Source organism: Brachycentrus maculatus, unplaced genomic scaffold, assembly GCF_059751285.1.
Source record: "Brachycentrus maculatus isolate JH-2025_06_01 unplaced genomic scaffold, ASM5975128v1 h1tg000345l, whole genome shotgun sequence".
NCBI lineage: Eukaryota > Metazoa > Arthropoda > Insecta > Trichoptera > Brachycentridae > Brachycentrus > Brachycentrus maculatus.
This window is the reverse complement of record NW_028281094.1, coordinates 1,165,545-1,179,995: the sequence shown is the minus strand read 5'-3', so window position 1 is coordinate 1,179,995 and position 14,451 is coordinate 1,165,545. Positions and strand designations below refer to the sequence as shown.

The 14,451-nt window shown below is 34.9% G+C and overlaps 1 protein-coding gene across 1 annotated transcript in view; it reads left to right on the top strand.

Annotated features, from left to right (window-relative positions):
• The window catches only part of LOC148303827 (centaurin-gamma-1A-like), a 46,880-nt gene extending 32,730 nt beyond the window's left edge, over window positions 1-14,150 (top strand). The window contains exons 2-12 of the mRNA XM_088269344.1: window positions 1,175-1,316; window positions 1,408-1,542; window positions 3,924-4,105; window positions 4,685-5,212; window positions 6,210-6,384; window positions 7,440-7,706; window positions 8,335-8,547; window positions 9,249-9,366; window positions 10,105-10,224; window positions 10,886-11,105; window positions 11,741-14,150. Coding sequence (XP_088125470.1) covers window positions 1,175-1,316; window positions 1,408-1,542; window positions 3,924-4,105; window positions 4,685-5,212; window positions 6,210-6,384; window positions 7,440-7,706; window positions 8,335-8,547; window positions 9,249-9,366; window positions 10,105-10,224; window positions 10,886-11,105; window positions 11,741-12,358 — 2,718 coding nt within the window. The 3' untranslated portion in view covers window positions 12,359-14,150. The remainder of the gene's footprint in view (window positions 1-1,174; window positions 1,317-1,407; window positions 1,543-3,923; window positions 4,106-4,684; window positions 5,213-6,209; window positions 6,385-7,439; window positions 7,707-8,334; window positions 8,548-9,248; window positions 9,367-10,104; window positions 10,225-10,885; window positions 11,106-11,740) is intronic.
• The last annotated feature ends 301 nt before the right edge of the window (window positions 14,151-14,451 follow it).

The window sequence follows — 14,451 nt, the reverse complement described above, 5'->3', positions numbered from 1 at the left end:
ATGAAATTTCATTTTATATCTACACAAAAAAGTACAAATTTAAATACGGGTTGTCCTACAATTTCTTCATTTTATGTGTTTTATTTTATTTTATTTTTAAATATTCATATTATTTACAAAATATTAATTATTTACTGTATCCGGCCACCCGTTGCTATGCCCCAATGTAGTTAAATGGAAAATAAAGAAAATAGAAAGCACACGTTTACAATGCTTGTGAAACAATGAAAATATATTTTTATTAATCTGAAACAACGCTGCAATCGAAAACATCGAAATGCGCAGTGACAGCAGCCATCAAGAACCATACTGTGCCCCATGATGTTGAGTGAATGACTTTAGAATATTTAAAAGTTTGAACATATGAACATGAATATTTTTATATTTTGTAATTGGACACACTCAAAATGTTGTAAATGAATATTTTTATTTATATAGATGATTAATTAAGAATTAATATGGTACTTAGTATTTTTGCCGATAGCTTATCATAATTGACCCCAAAGTCCTTTAAAATAAATGAAATACATACCTACAAAGTTATGACAGTAATAATACGAGTAATAATGGGACGATCAATTAATTGCATTATCATTCGACGTAGATATGTGTGTGTAATATATGTAAATAATTACATTATCTTTTTTTTACATTTACTTTCCAAGATATGAACTGTTTTGGTACTGTACTCTGATCGTTTAATAAATTAGTACATATTGTATCCATCTCATGTTACTTTCCTTTGTGCGAAGTCTGGTTCGTGTACCGGAGGGTTGATTGAATTCTGGAAAGATCCCTTTATGAAACCTTATCATAGAATTTCCCGCGCAACCTCGTGTCACTCTGTCTCGGCAATTTGGCGGGAGTATTTTCCTCTCTTGATATAGGCAATTTCTCTGACTTGTATACATTTTCTTATCGCTGTATTTTCAAGTTGATATGAAATCAGCGCTGTACGCGATGGGGCTGCAAAAGCAATTTTCTTCGTAAACCTTTATTTTTCGTATCAAATTTAGATTCTAGGATAGACGTGTAAAGATGTAGACGCCTACATAATCAGGAATGTTCACAGTGATATATGTAAAACGACTTTTCGCTGAGTAGGGATGCTGAATTTTTTTTCAAGAAATGTCGCTATGAAAAATCTTTTAAATCCTGATTCGTCTTTTCACAGTTTGCCGCTTGGGTCGATGCTGTTATTTTCGTGTTCAGCCTCGAGAATGAAGCGAGTTTCAACGCCATTTACACATACTACCACAAAATGGCGCATTTGAGAAACTCCACGGAAATACCCTTCATCTTGGTTGGTACACAAGGTAAGCTCTATTTACTTGAACAAAAATTTGAAACACCCATTATTTAATTGTTGAAGAAAATACAATTATTTATTGTTAATTCCTTTTGCAGATACTATTAGCGAAGATAGCCCCCGGGTGATAGATGATGTAAAAGCTCGAAAACTCGCCAGTGAATTGAAAAGGTGTTCATATTACGAAACGTGCGCTACGTACGGGCTAAACGTCGAACGTGTATTTCAAGATGGTAAGTCCTTTTTTTACACACTAAATCAATCGAGTAAAATATAGTTTCAAAAAGAGAAAGAATTGTAATATACAGTACAATCAATAGTAATACAAAATAAAACAAACGCATATTATTTTTCTAAAACATAATTATCATTTTAAAATACGGTAAAATATTTTTTTGCGTGGTGTAAACCCTACATTTTTATGATTCGGAACACACCTGCGCACCATAGACAACATAAACCTAGGGAACGTTGCTATTATCCACTGGCAACCCTATTCAGGTCGTTGTTTACATTTCTGACAGTTGGTAGCATGTCTTTGTACTTTCGTGAAGGAATGCGATCTAAATAGTTTTTGACGGGTTTATTTTATGAATTTCTTGAATGAAAACATGGATAAAATCAACGTTTTTGGCGATATGTCGCCTTTACCTAGTTTAAGAAGGCGAAGTTCGTGCTACAATTTGCAGAAAGCCGAGTTACACGGCCGTCGGATTTCGTCGAAATTTACGCGTTTGTATTATTTTCTATTCCTTTCTCAAATTTAAAAACATCATTCGCATTATACCAAAAGGTTTAATTCAAGCTGTTAAACGAAATCACACGATTCCTATGAATATCTAGCGAATCTAAAATAATATTAATAATGGACAGCTTTTGTCCAATTTGTTATTTGCTCAATCGCTTTATTTTGTCTAAATCCCTTTAAAAATGCATATTATTTTTTGTGTCATGTATTAAAAGTAAGTTAAAGAATGATTAACTAATTTTTAAATACACTAGATAATTACGACATTAAATCACAATAAAGAAAACATTTTTATTTCATTTAAATTAACAGATACTTATGAAATTATAAAAAATGTATTTGTACACAATATTATGGTTACTTCTTGTTTGATTAATTTAACAAAGGGTTATGTGATTCAGTGTGTGTTTTTTTATCTTATCAAACCTATATTTATCTTACAATTTATCATCATGATGACTTCTTTATATGTGTATCTATTTTACATTACTTTTAATTGACAACTTGGCTTTATATACCGTGATTTCCTACTGTTTAATTTTAAAGTGTGCTATAAAGGTACAAACGTCAAGAAAATATTACTTAAAGTAATTCTTCTTTCTAAATGAGGGTGGTTATTTATTTGAATGTTTATTTTTAAATAATGTATTGTTAGTTTTTAACAGTAAAACAAGTGCCAAAAATGAATTTTGTGAATAAATTGAAGCCTGCAATATAAAATAAAATACTTATAGACTGTCTGGATTGTAACAAAATTTCTGTGAGTTTCTTAGTGGCATGAATTGTTCACATGGATATGATAAGTAAAAAATATGATGTGAAAATACATAATATTTTGAGATAGTAAAGAATGATTTTCGTATAATTTATATTTGAAGCACTAACTTTGTGATTTTCCATTTTATAATTAAAATGCAACTTTGTTTTAAAATCACAATTTATAGTGATTTTAAAACAAAGTTACATTTCAATTATAAAATGATTTTTGTATTTAATGTTACACTGGGTGCTTGCAGATGTCTCTTTGGTGCTCCGCCTCACTCCCTTGGCTTCAAATCGTTACTAATAATAATAAACAGTAATACACTTGTTTTTTATGGTTTTGTATTGAGTGTCATTGTACTCATTGCCAACGTTTTGGTCACCATTACAGGAGTTATCTTCGGCACTCAATGGGCACTGCAATAATATGATGTAACCATTGGTACAACTGGCGTAGTGTTGGTTCGTTATATAATTTCTCTACCATGGCATTCTGAAGATGGCTCCTGTAATGCTGGTTAAACGGCGGGAATAAATAACATTGACACTTAGCATAAATACCCCATCATTTTCTAAACGGCCCTAAAAATATATTTGATAAAAATGTTATTTTTTATTAAAGTTTTTCTCTTTACTTAGGTTTTATTTTTGATAATATGTTCAACCATTTCATGCTTAGGTTTTTTTTCCACAAAAATAGAACTAAAAATATCAGGTTTTTAAACATTTATTTAAAGATCAAACGTTATTTTAACGTTATCCAGTCCAAAGAAACAAACCAGAAGCAATAAAACTGAACCTTGTATAAAAAATTAATCCTTTGAATTATTTGTTTTTTAAATGTTTATTAATATATAAACAAGTAAAAGCTGATGAAACAACTTGCACAAACCTCTACGAGCGTCAAGTGGCGACTGCCAAGCTCAGTTTGGTTATTTATCTTCTGTAACGCAAACTAGTCGAAACATGTGAGCAGTGCTTGGGTTGGCGCTATACGATACATGCTCGGTTCGCAAACACTGCTCATTCAAAGGATGAAGTGCTTAATAATAAATTTGATCATTTGATAATATGTCATTAACAGTATTTTATTTTTGATTGCAGCTTGTCAGAAGATAGTGCAGCAGCGCCTGTCTTCGTCCACTTCATGCCTCACGCCCGGTAACTCTCGGCCCTCCACCCCCCTCGGAGTGCAGCCGCCCGGGGCCCCGCTGAGGGCGCAGCCCAACGTGTCCAGTCTGCACCCCTCGCATTCACCCAACCACGCCAATTATCAGCATAATAAGGTAAATAATGATCATCTTCTCTTTCCCATGGAATAGGTATGGTTTAATGCAATTTTATGTCTCAGATGTTGTCTCATGTCATCCTTAATGTCTTGCTAAACTATGTCTTATTCAAGTGAAATAGGAATAGTATTCTCCTTCCTGCCTCCGAGTGTAATACTAAACTGGAGGTTCCGGATTTCATTCCCAAGGAGGTCAAAATAGTGTTATCTGACCTCCTTGGAATCCTTAAGGCTACATGTGAGACCACATGCGACCTTAAGGCCGCATGTAGTCTCACATATGGCCATACGGATTTCAAGGAGGTCAAATAACACTTTTGACCTCCTTGGGAATGAAATCGGGAACCTCCAGCTTTGTATTACACTCGGAGGCAGGTAGGGGAATACTGCCTCCGAGTGTTTTAAATTTATATTATTATAAATTTAAAATATTGTTTTAAATTTAAATTCATCTATATTGTTTTAAATTTAATTTAATTTGACGTTGAAAGTCAGCAAAAAATAAAGTATGTCTAAAGGTGCCCAGTATGAAAAATACGTGATTTAAAAGGTTATTAATATTTTTTCATGATTGCAGGATACATTGTCCAGAGGGCATCACACACTGTCTGGCTCCTCAAACCACATACACAGGACCATGGCAGGGCCCAACGACAATGCTCCCACGCAAGTTGTCGACCTGCACGCCATGAACGGCCCGGACAACACTAGATGGGGGCACTCTCACACCCTGGCCAGCCACGCCTCCTCGCAAGGGCTCGTCACGATAGCGACGGAAAACAACAACATCGCCAAGTTTGCAGCCCCCGCGTGTTTGGACAACTTGCAGATACCCAACTCGGGCTACAAGGATTCCAAAGACCTCCCCACGCCGTCCTCAACCCCTACCACCTCGAGAAAGACGAGAAGAAGATCGAATCTCTTCACTCCCTCCAAGAAGGGTGATGATAAGTTCAAAAATGGAGAGCTCGGATCGGGGAGAGCTATCCCGATAAAGCAAGGGTACTTGTACAAGAAGAGCAGCAAAGCTCTGAATAAGGAATGGAAGAAAAAGTATGTGGCGCTGTGCGATGATGGCCGATTGACTTACCATCCGAGCATCAATGTAAGTTTTTAAATTCTATCATTTCTCACTAACTCATTTTTATTTCAAATATATGTATGAAGACTGAGTGAATTTGCTTGCACTTAGTCAAAAAAGTGATTTGTTCACTGCTCATAGTCTTTTTTATTTGAACAAGTTTAAATTTTTCAGAGAAATGAAATTTTTTAAATGATTTTGCCTTGACTTGGAAAAACTCTGTGCATTTCATATTTTTCTTTTCTCACCTTTATCTGCACCCAATGGTGCATAGGGCACTACTTCTTGTCGACACAATGTTATCTAGATTGTTAATTACAAGGCAAGGTGATTAGTCCTTCGTTTCATGCACCAGTTCAGAGTGAGAAATCACTTCTATATTTTTTTGACCTCTCTGGGAATCTTTCCCGGGACCTCCATTAATGTAGCCAAACGCACTAACTGCTACACTGTAGATGCACCCATATGTCTATTTAACCTTCCCTTACCGGTTATATGTATTTACTACAACTTAACTTTTGAAATGAGAGTATCAATATAAAATATAATAGATACGAGCTCAGAATTTTTGTTTTCCTCTGTAATATGATTATGTATTACATGAAAGTATTATTTCTGAAAAATCGGGGATAGAACACCAATACACAAACATATGTCGTTGCTTTGCGTATACGCGCATGTCGTAGCAAGTTTAGTAGTGCACAAACCATCGTACGCAGCGGTCATGTCGCTTCGCTAGTTATTGCGGCTACTTGCGATGATTTTTTTTTATCATTTTCAAATACTTTTCAGAGCTAACATTACAAAATAGTTACATTTCAACTTCAACTATGGTCAATAAAAGCAACATTCAGGAACATTCACATTCTTCCCGTTTTTAAACCACATTTTCATATGGTGTACAAAATATAACCGGTGCACGCGGAAGTTTTTAGCACCGTAAGATAAAGGTTAAACTACATAACAAAAATACCTATGTTTTGTATATTCACAAAAATAATTGGTGTTTTAATTTGTCCAGGACTACATGGAGAATGTTCACGGCAAGGAGATATCTCTGCAGTATGTGACGGTCAAGGTGCCCGGACAGAAACCGCGAGGCTCCAAATCCATCATCACCACTCTCCCCGGCGGTCACCAGAACTACAACAACGGGGGCAATCTTAACGACGGCATCGGTGGACTGTCACTGAGCAGTGAGTACATACGTAATTCTTTTTTACAAATCGCATAAGTACATTATAAAATGTTGCAAATTCACCGGCTCATCAGGTCAGTTGGTTCTAAACATTAAATATTGCCTTGGAAGTTAAATTTAAATTTTTTGAGATGACGGTGTTAATTTAGTTATTTAAACAATCAAATAGTGTTTTATTTATTGTTTCGGCTTTCACTTTGTGGCGAGACATGATTAAACGGTGAAAGAGCAATTAAATGATATAACACTTTTTTCAATTATTACCTCTCAAAAATCGTTACCATTGTGTAGATTTACTTTTAGGATACTTTTATTTCTTTTGATCATTTATGTAATGTTTTTTATTTTATTGTATTTTAAATAATGTATAATTATATCATATCAGCTTTAGAGTTTGCACACTTCACCTCAAGGTTTGGAATAATAGTAAAAAAGTACTCAAAGTAGTGAAAATAATTTATTTTTTCCTTATATATTTGATCCATTTTCATAAATGAATGCCTTATTCAACTTGTCCGCCTCCGTAGTGTAATGGTCAGCACGCTCGGCTACCGTTCTGGAGGACCCGGGTTCGATTCCCAGGGGGGGTAAAAATAAATATGAGTGATTTTTTCACTGTAATATTTATTCAATATTACCCTGGACTGGTACTTGAAGCGGAGGGCTCATCACCTTTCCTTCATGTGTAAACGATCAAGATAACACTGCGTTTATATGACGCAGTGCCCTATGCACCATTGGGGTGCGGATAAGGGTTTTATTATTTATATTATATTCAACTTGAGTTAGCCATTACTATCATCCGATTAGTCAAAAAATATTTTTTGAATCAAGTTAGTCAATTGAATTATTATTCCAATGAATGAATCGATTGAATTTCTACATTCTTGTACAACGCCTAAAAAAACAAACATAAAAAAATGAATAGCAGTGTGTATGTCACCTTAATAAATATTATCAGGTTAATCAACTATTTTTCATTTTACCATATTAAAAATAAGAAATAGTTATGTGTTCACAAAAGTGACATAACAATTTATTTTTAACCACCAGCGTATCAATCAAAGGATGGCAAAATGCAGAGGCTCACCGATAAGGTACTTCTGACGGCTTACGAAGTCCTGAAAGAACCCGGCCGGAATGCGGCTCCGCCAGGGAACGCGGGGCAGGAGGACCTCAGCTCTTCCAGCAGTCTCGTCGTGCCGACTAACGGCGATACCAACACCCTGGGGGCTGGCTCCAAGATGGAAACTCCTCATGTCAAGAAGAGACACAGAAGGATGAAGAGTAGTGGATTGAAGAAGGACGGTGATGGTGATGGTGAGATTTTTTATTTTATTATTTTCTGTCCAAAAAATTAGTTTTTTAAAAATATTTAACATAATCTGCCAAAATTCATTAAGTTAGGAATAAAATGGAATAGAATAATCAATACTCTTGCAAAACTTGCTAGCCGATCGACAGTTCACTTTCTAAAATATCTTCTTCTTCTCCGTCTTAATCCTCATTGCTGAGGGATGTGACCCTTGCAGAAGCAATGACTCTTCTCCAGTTATCCCTTGACTGCGCTGCACGTAGCGCTCCAACCACTGAGGTGCATGCTGCTGCCTTAATTTGATCGGTCCATCGTGTGGGGGATCTTCCTCTCCCTCTCTTTCCCTCCAGGCTACCGATCACAACTAGTCGTTCCAGGCTATCCTCGTTGCCACGCGCAACGTGTCCAAAGAACTGGAGAATCCGTCGGGTGCAGATATTGGCCAGAGTCAAGCCATCCAAGCGCAGTTCCTGGCGAATGGATAAAATATCTTAAAAAAGCTCAAATCGGTAGAAGATTTAATACTATACCGGCTGCCGCCATTGGCTAAAATGTAAATATGTAATGTTTTTCAATTTTATGTTTAATTTCTTGAGCTTTTAATAAATTTCTTTTTCATTTATCATATTCCAGATCAAGAGGTGTATGAGTTCTGCATCGTCTCTCTGGACGGCAAGAGCTGGCGCTTCGAGGCCGGCAGCTGTGAGGAGCGAGACGCCTGGGTGAGCGCCGTGGACAAGCAGATCCTGGCCTCGCTGCAGGGCCCCGGGGGGGCGGAGGCCTCCATCTCGAGGCACGTCCACCTCGTGCCTGGCAATGCGACGTGCGTGGATTGCGATGCACTCGGTGAGTTGGCAATTTCAATCATCAGTTTGTGACTATTGCTCATAGGATTGTGAGATTGAGTACCGCATATATCAGGGGTGGGAAAATTTTTGACTGCCGGGCTAAATTTTTTATAATTGTAACGCATTAAGAACTCGCCTCTGGTGGTACTGTCAATAGATACATATATCTCATTGGATGTAGACAACTGGATGGGAAGCTGAGAAAATGCAGTAATGCGACAGAAATTATAATTTTACATGCTATGGACGGGAAAGGTATTTTTACCCGTTCAGTTGATTAATGCTTAAGGACAAAAAAGGTATTTCCACTTTCTGCGTTGGCCTCGTTTCAAAGTCAGAAATTAAGGAATTACATATTAAATGTTTTTGAATGAATACTATGAACCAATCTCTTTGTTAAGGTCTTATCTATATGTACATAATTATCAAATACCATCGCCAGCGACCCGCAGGTGTAAAAAACACCCATCCTTAGTGTGTTAATATATTTTATAAAATGTTTCACGGAAACACAGAGCGGGCCACATGCAGCTCGCGTGACGCTATTTGCCCACCCCTGTCATAGACTTATAGAATTATCATTAATATGACTTGAAATGCTTGCTTCTATCAGATTTTTGAAATTTCTGTGTACATATTGTATTACGCCAATATTTTAACTATGTCCTTAATTTTTTATATTTGATAATTCTATTCCAGATCCTGATTGGGCTAGCCTAAACCTTGGTGTCTTGATGTGCATCGAATGTTCAGGAGTTCACAGAAATCTCGGATCTCATATATCTAGAGTTAGGTCCCTCGAATTAGACGAATGGCCGTAAGTATATTTTAATATTTAAGTAATCAAATTAAATCACTAAATAAAATAAAAAATCCCTTGTCACTTAATGACGGAGCTCACAACAGCTATCTATGATTGGATTTAGGGAGCTTTTATTGCTGTATTTCTCTACTAAATGACCCTTTTATTTGTGTTCAGGATCTGAACCCGCATTATTATTACATACTGGGAAATGCCTGAATACCTGATTTTCAAATTTTATGCCGCTTAGACTTTAACCAGTTATTTTACTCTCAATATTTTAGGTGTGTCTGTAAAAATTTGCTACATAAAAATAAAAAATTAGAAGGTTTTCCGGCGCTTCCCAGTATGTAAAAATAATCTGGGTTCGGAATTTGCTTATAAATAAAATGATATTCAATATAGAAAAGTTAATGTACTTTTAAAAATGATGATACTGTAGATAGCAAATCCATGGTTCAAAATCTTTCATGTGATAAATCATGCGTAATTGATTACTTAGTATAACATATCAGCACCCAGTGGCGTGCACAGAGTTTTTAATCTGGCAGTAGGGTTGGGTAAGGACAAGGCATAGTAGGCACTGGTCGTGTTTCTATATGGAACGCAAGTAATCCAGGGTAGGCACTACTTTTCTGCCTATATAGAATGTACGCCTCTGTAAGCAGCCGAAGAAAGACTAGTTTTGATTTTACCTACAATTGTTTTCATATTAGCATTGCAATTTCAATTCACAAATTACTTTACTTTCAGACCCGGCCATTTGAGCGTCATGCTGTCTATAGGAAACACTCTGGCTAATTCAGTTTGGGAAGCGGATCTCAGAGGTCATACTAAACCTGTACCAACATCTTCTAGAGAAGAGAAAGAACGGTAGGGGTTTTTTAATTTTTTTTTTAAGGAAAGAGCGCATTCACATATTGTGGGTATACTGGCAAAAAACGTTATCTTGAAAATATGAATTTTTGCCTTAATGATGCATATTATAAAATTTTCAACGTTCTATAAACTTTCAAAATACATTAAGTTGTTTGAATGTTATATTTACGTAGTTTTAAAAGTAAATTCAACTTACAGTTTAATAACGGGTATTTTATGCTACAGGCTAAAAGGTTTAAAGAACAGGAATTATTCAAACAGAGATTTTAGAATAACAATCTTAGCCAATATACCCACGATATAACATATAAAATTACATAATTTTAAATATATGTATTAATTGATAAATCAAACACAGATTTTTTGAGTCTACTAAGTTGTAACAACTTAGTAGACTCAAAAAAAATCTGTGTTTGATTTATCAATTATTACATAAATTAAAATAAAGTTCTATAAATTAAAAGCCAAATCAATAAACAATTTCTAAAACCGATTTTTTGTTCTTACCCTTTTTCCGATTTCTCGAAGTTGGAATTATATTTTTTTGTTATTACCCTACTAAATGCACTATCCACTGATTAAGCTTACATGATGTTTAATCCAAGTTGGATTTATACATTGTTTATCATCTTACTTAAATGCACTCTTCCATCAGGTGGATAAGACTGAAATACGAGCGCAAGGCTTTCCTCACTCCCTCTTCGGAGGACGTCGGGGGCGCTTGTCTGTCGGCGCTCGGGGGCGAGCTGCCCCCGCTGCTGGCGGCGCTGGCGCGTTCGCGGGCCGCCGACGTGAACACGCGCGGGGGCGGGCGCACCCCGCTGCACCTGGCCTGCGCCGCCGGAGACCTGCCAGTCGCGCAGCTGCTCATATGGGTAAGGGAATCATCCTCAAATTTACAACTATTAAGTAAAAAAATAATGATCTAATACACTTAACGCTTAGTAAAATAAAAAATCAGATTGAATTATTTAATGTATGTATGTATGTAAATTATGCATATTGTACTTACGTCATCCAAATACTCAATCCAATATTTGCCTTTTTTAAAATACACCTTAATAAGTGTATAAATTAAAGATTCATCTTAACTCTTTGCCAATTTGACCGTAAAATAGGCAAAAAATAAGCGTTTGCGAATTCGCCCATACCTGGTACGGACACAAAAAATTAGTCCTTGTAGATGTGACACCGGCAAAGAAAAAGCTTAAACTAATTATGTCTTAGTATTGGCAGTATATATTAGTAGATTTTAATGGGGTTATAGGCTAGAAATACTAGTTGAAAAACCTTTGTGTATCAGTTTTAAAAGTAGTAAAAATTTATCTTGCTCTTAACATTAAAATAAAATCATAAAAACTGAAAATTATTGTTATTTAATGCCTTGCAATAATGTATTATTTTATTATCAGAAAAAAACTGCCCTTTTTACCAGTCAAAGATATTGCTAGGTTGGGCCTCGTAGGGGAAATCGTATGTTAATTATCTACATATTTATATTATCTTTCAGAATAACGCCAATCCAAACCTTCTCGATGCCGACAATATGTCATGCCTGCAGTTGGCCCATATAGCAGCAGCGCAAATGGCTACCTCAACAGCTCCGAGGACGTGTCATCTCCAGGTTTCTTGTCCTGTCCACCACGTGCAGAACAACTCCGGAGCAAACTCTACAAACAGCTCCACGGGATCCACCAAGAACCTCGTTGTGCCTCCCAACTCCAATCTAAACAAGAACCAGCAAAGCTACTCGTCATCCTCTCCCAGTCAATCCAGTTCGTGCATCTGTTCCCTGTTTACCATGCTATCTCCTTTAAATTCTGCCAATTCTCTTATCGACCTGTTGATCGCTCTTCAAAACAATTCTATAGTGAACACGATATCCAATAACGCATTTGCCAACCAGAATAATGCGGTCGCCAATGCGCCGCTTAATTCCTCTCAGAATACTCTTTTTGGAGGCGGCAACGATTCACACGGAAGTGGTACGAGTCTCAATAGCAACAGTAGCGCCATAGCCGGCTTTCTCATACCAAATTCCAACACACTAGGCAGGCAAAATAATCAAAACAACTTGAATCTCGGGAACGGAAGATGTCAGCCGACGATCGGAGGTAGCGTAGTTTAGTTGTGTGCGACTGCAGTTTAGTTTGACCGGTTGTGTTCTCGAGCGTTTCGGATGTCCTGGACTGCCAATTTGGCCGAATTATTAAGCGAGTATTTTTTTGAATATTTGTTTGAATAAATTTCTAATTATTACGACTGACGTAAATCTAAATTAGAGTGAGATTTTTATCAATAGTTGAAATTTCCGATAATGCCGAGTACTTGTGTGTAAATACCACTACTGTTACCTGTAGTAGATGTGAATTGTATTATTTTGTCTTTAAAGTTTATTTTGATTATGTTAAACGATTGAAAATTATTGGTTTATCGTAGTCTTAAATTATTTGTTTTTATGATGATAGTTAGCTTTAATTTATTTAGAAATATTATTATCGAGTTAAATCTGTTGCATTCCAATTTAGTAGTAAATAAATTATTTAATGTAAGATTATTCTGTTTACCGAGTTTTATTATTTAGCTCTTCTAAATAAGTAATATATTATTAATATTTACGTATCATACATCCAGTGATATAACTTTTTAAATTTGTAATTTCCTTAATGGTATGTGTATCATACCAACCATTTGTTCTAGCACATCCAATGTTCCCAAATTTGATTAAGGATATGTATGAATAAACTAAAACCCTTACCTACATGACTGTTATAACTACATGTGTAGTATTGTGATAGTGGTGTCCTTTTACGTATATTGTAAATTCATAGTATAAACTGTTATAGAAAAATGCCTAAATAAATGTATGGAGACTGTCTGTTAAAATGTTCAGAGTAAATTTGAAAATCGGTAGCTCTCAAATAGATTTTCTGTATTCTTTGTGCTTAGATAAAAAAGTATATATATTGAAGATTGTATAGATTACATGTTTTTTAAATTTAATAACCTCTTTGGCCCGAATATAAAGCAGTTTTGAATATTTTCATCCATATAAGTTTTAGGCTAAATTTTAAGTAATGAATATTTTTTATATTATCATTTAAAATTTGCATGTCAAAGCTAATGGTGTTTGGTCATCAATCCTTAGTGTAGAAAATATTAAAGGTCCTTTGGGCATTTTTTTCATATGACGCCGAAATGTTTTAAATTTTTAAATTTTCCTTTCATTCAACGTCATGTAAAAACCTAGAAAATTGTTGCATACGTTGAATTTCATGTTTGCATTTTTTGAGAAAAATATGGCATTATATTTAGGGCAATACAGTTTATGTATTACTTTTCTGAATTCAGGTATAAAATTTTCATACTAAAACATGTTTCATATTTCATAAAATTGGAAAAAATAATAATACTAATGGAGTATTAATATCATATTGAATTTTATTGGTACTTAATCTTATGTGTATTGATGTATTTTATAATTCCATATAAATTCTCAATTTACAATACCTTTAAAAACTAAAATGCTTTTTGTGAAATGAATTAAAATTATGACAACGATGGTGAATAACTTTTTTTTTATCTCGCGATAATTTTACCCAATCACCATAGTTGACACATATCTCTGATCACCCTCAGGCAATGATACTGCGCTCTCCTAACAGCATTCATTAGCGACTAGTACCTGAGATTCAAACCTTAATTTCTGAAAACTGAGAGTATAAAGATAGCAATGATTTTTGGCATAAAACTATTGACTTCTATTAAAAGTATAAATTTATACAGAAGATAAAATATATGTCTGTAACTTATGTATGCTATGTGATTTGAGAATAGAAGTAAAAATGTTCATCTACGTATTTGATTAGACATACTATCTTATTCAAAGGTCAAGTGAACAATTTAATCTCAAAAAGGTATATGACTTACAAATATATTTATTATTATTGTAAAAAAATCAATGGTTCTCAACAAAATATGTGTTTATTCAAATAGCAACCAAAAAAGGTGAATTTTGCATTGCGCAGACACTGGGATTGGGTTAATTGGTCAGAATTATTTTTTTTTACTATTTTTCAATACTGTTTTTAGTTGCTTTGCCTTATTTCATTTTATATATTTATTTATGGAGATAACATTAGATATGAAAATTTGGCATACATGTGTTCGTAAATACATAGTATAAATTGATAAAGAATGTTATGTGTATAGGTCTTTTTC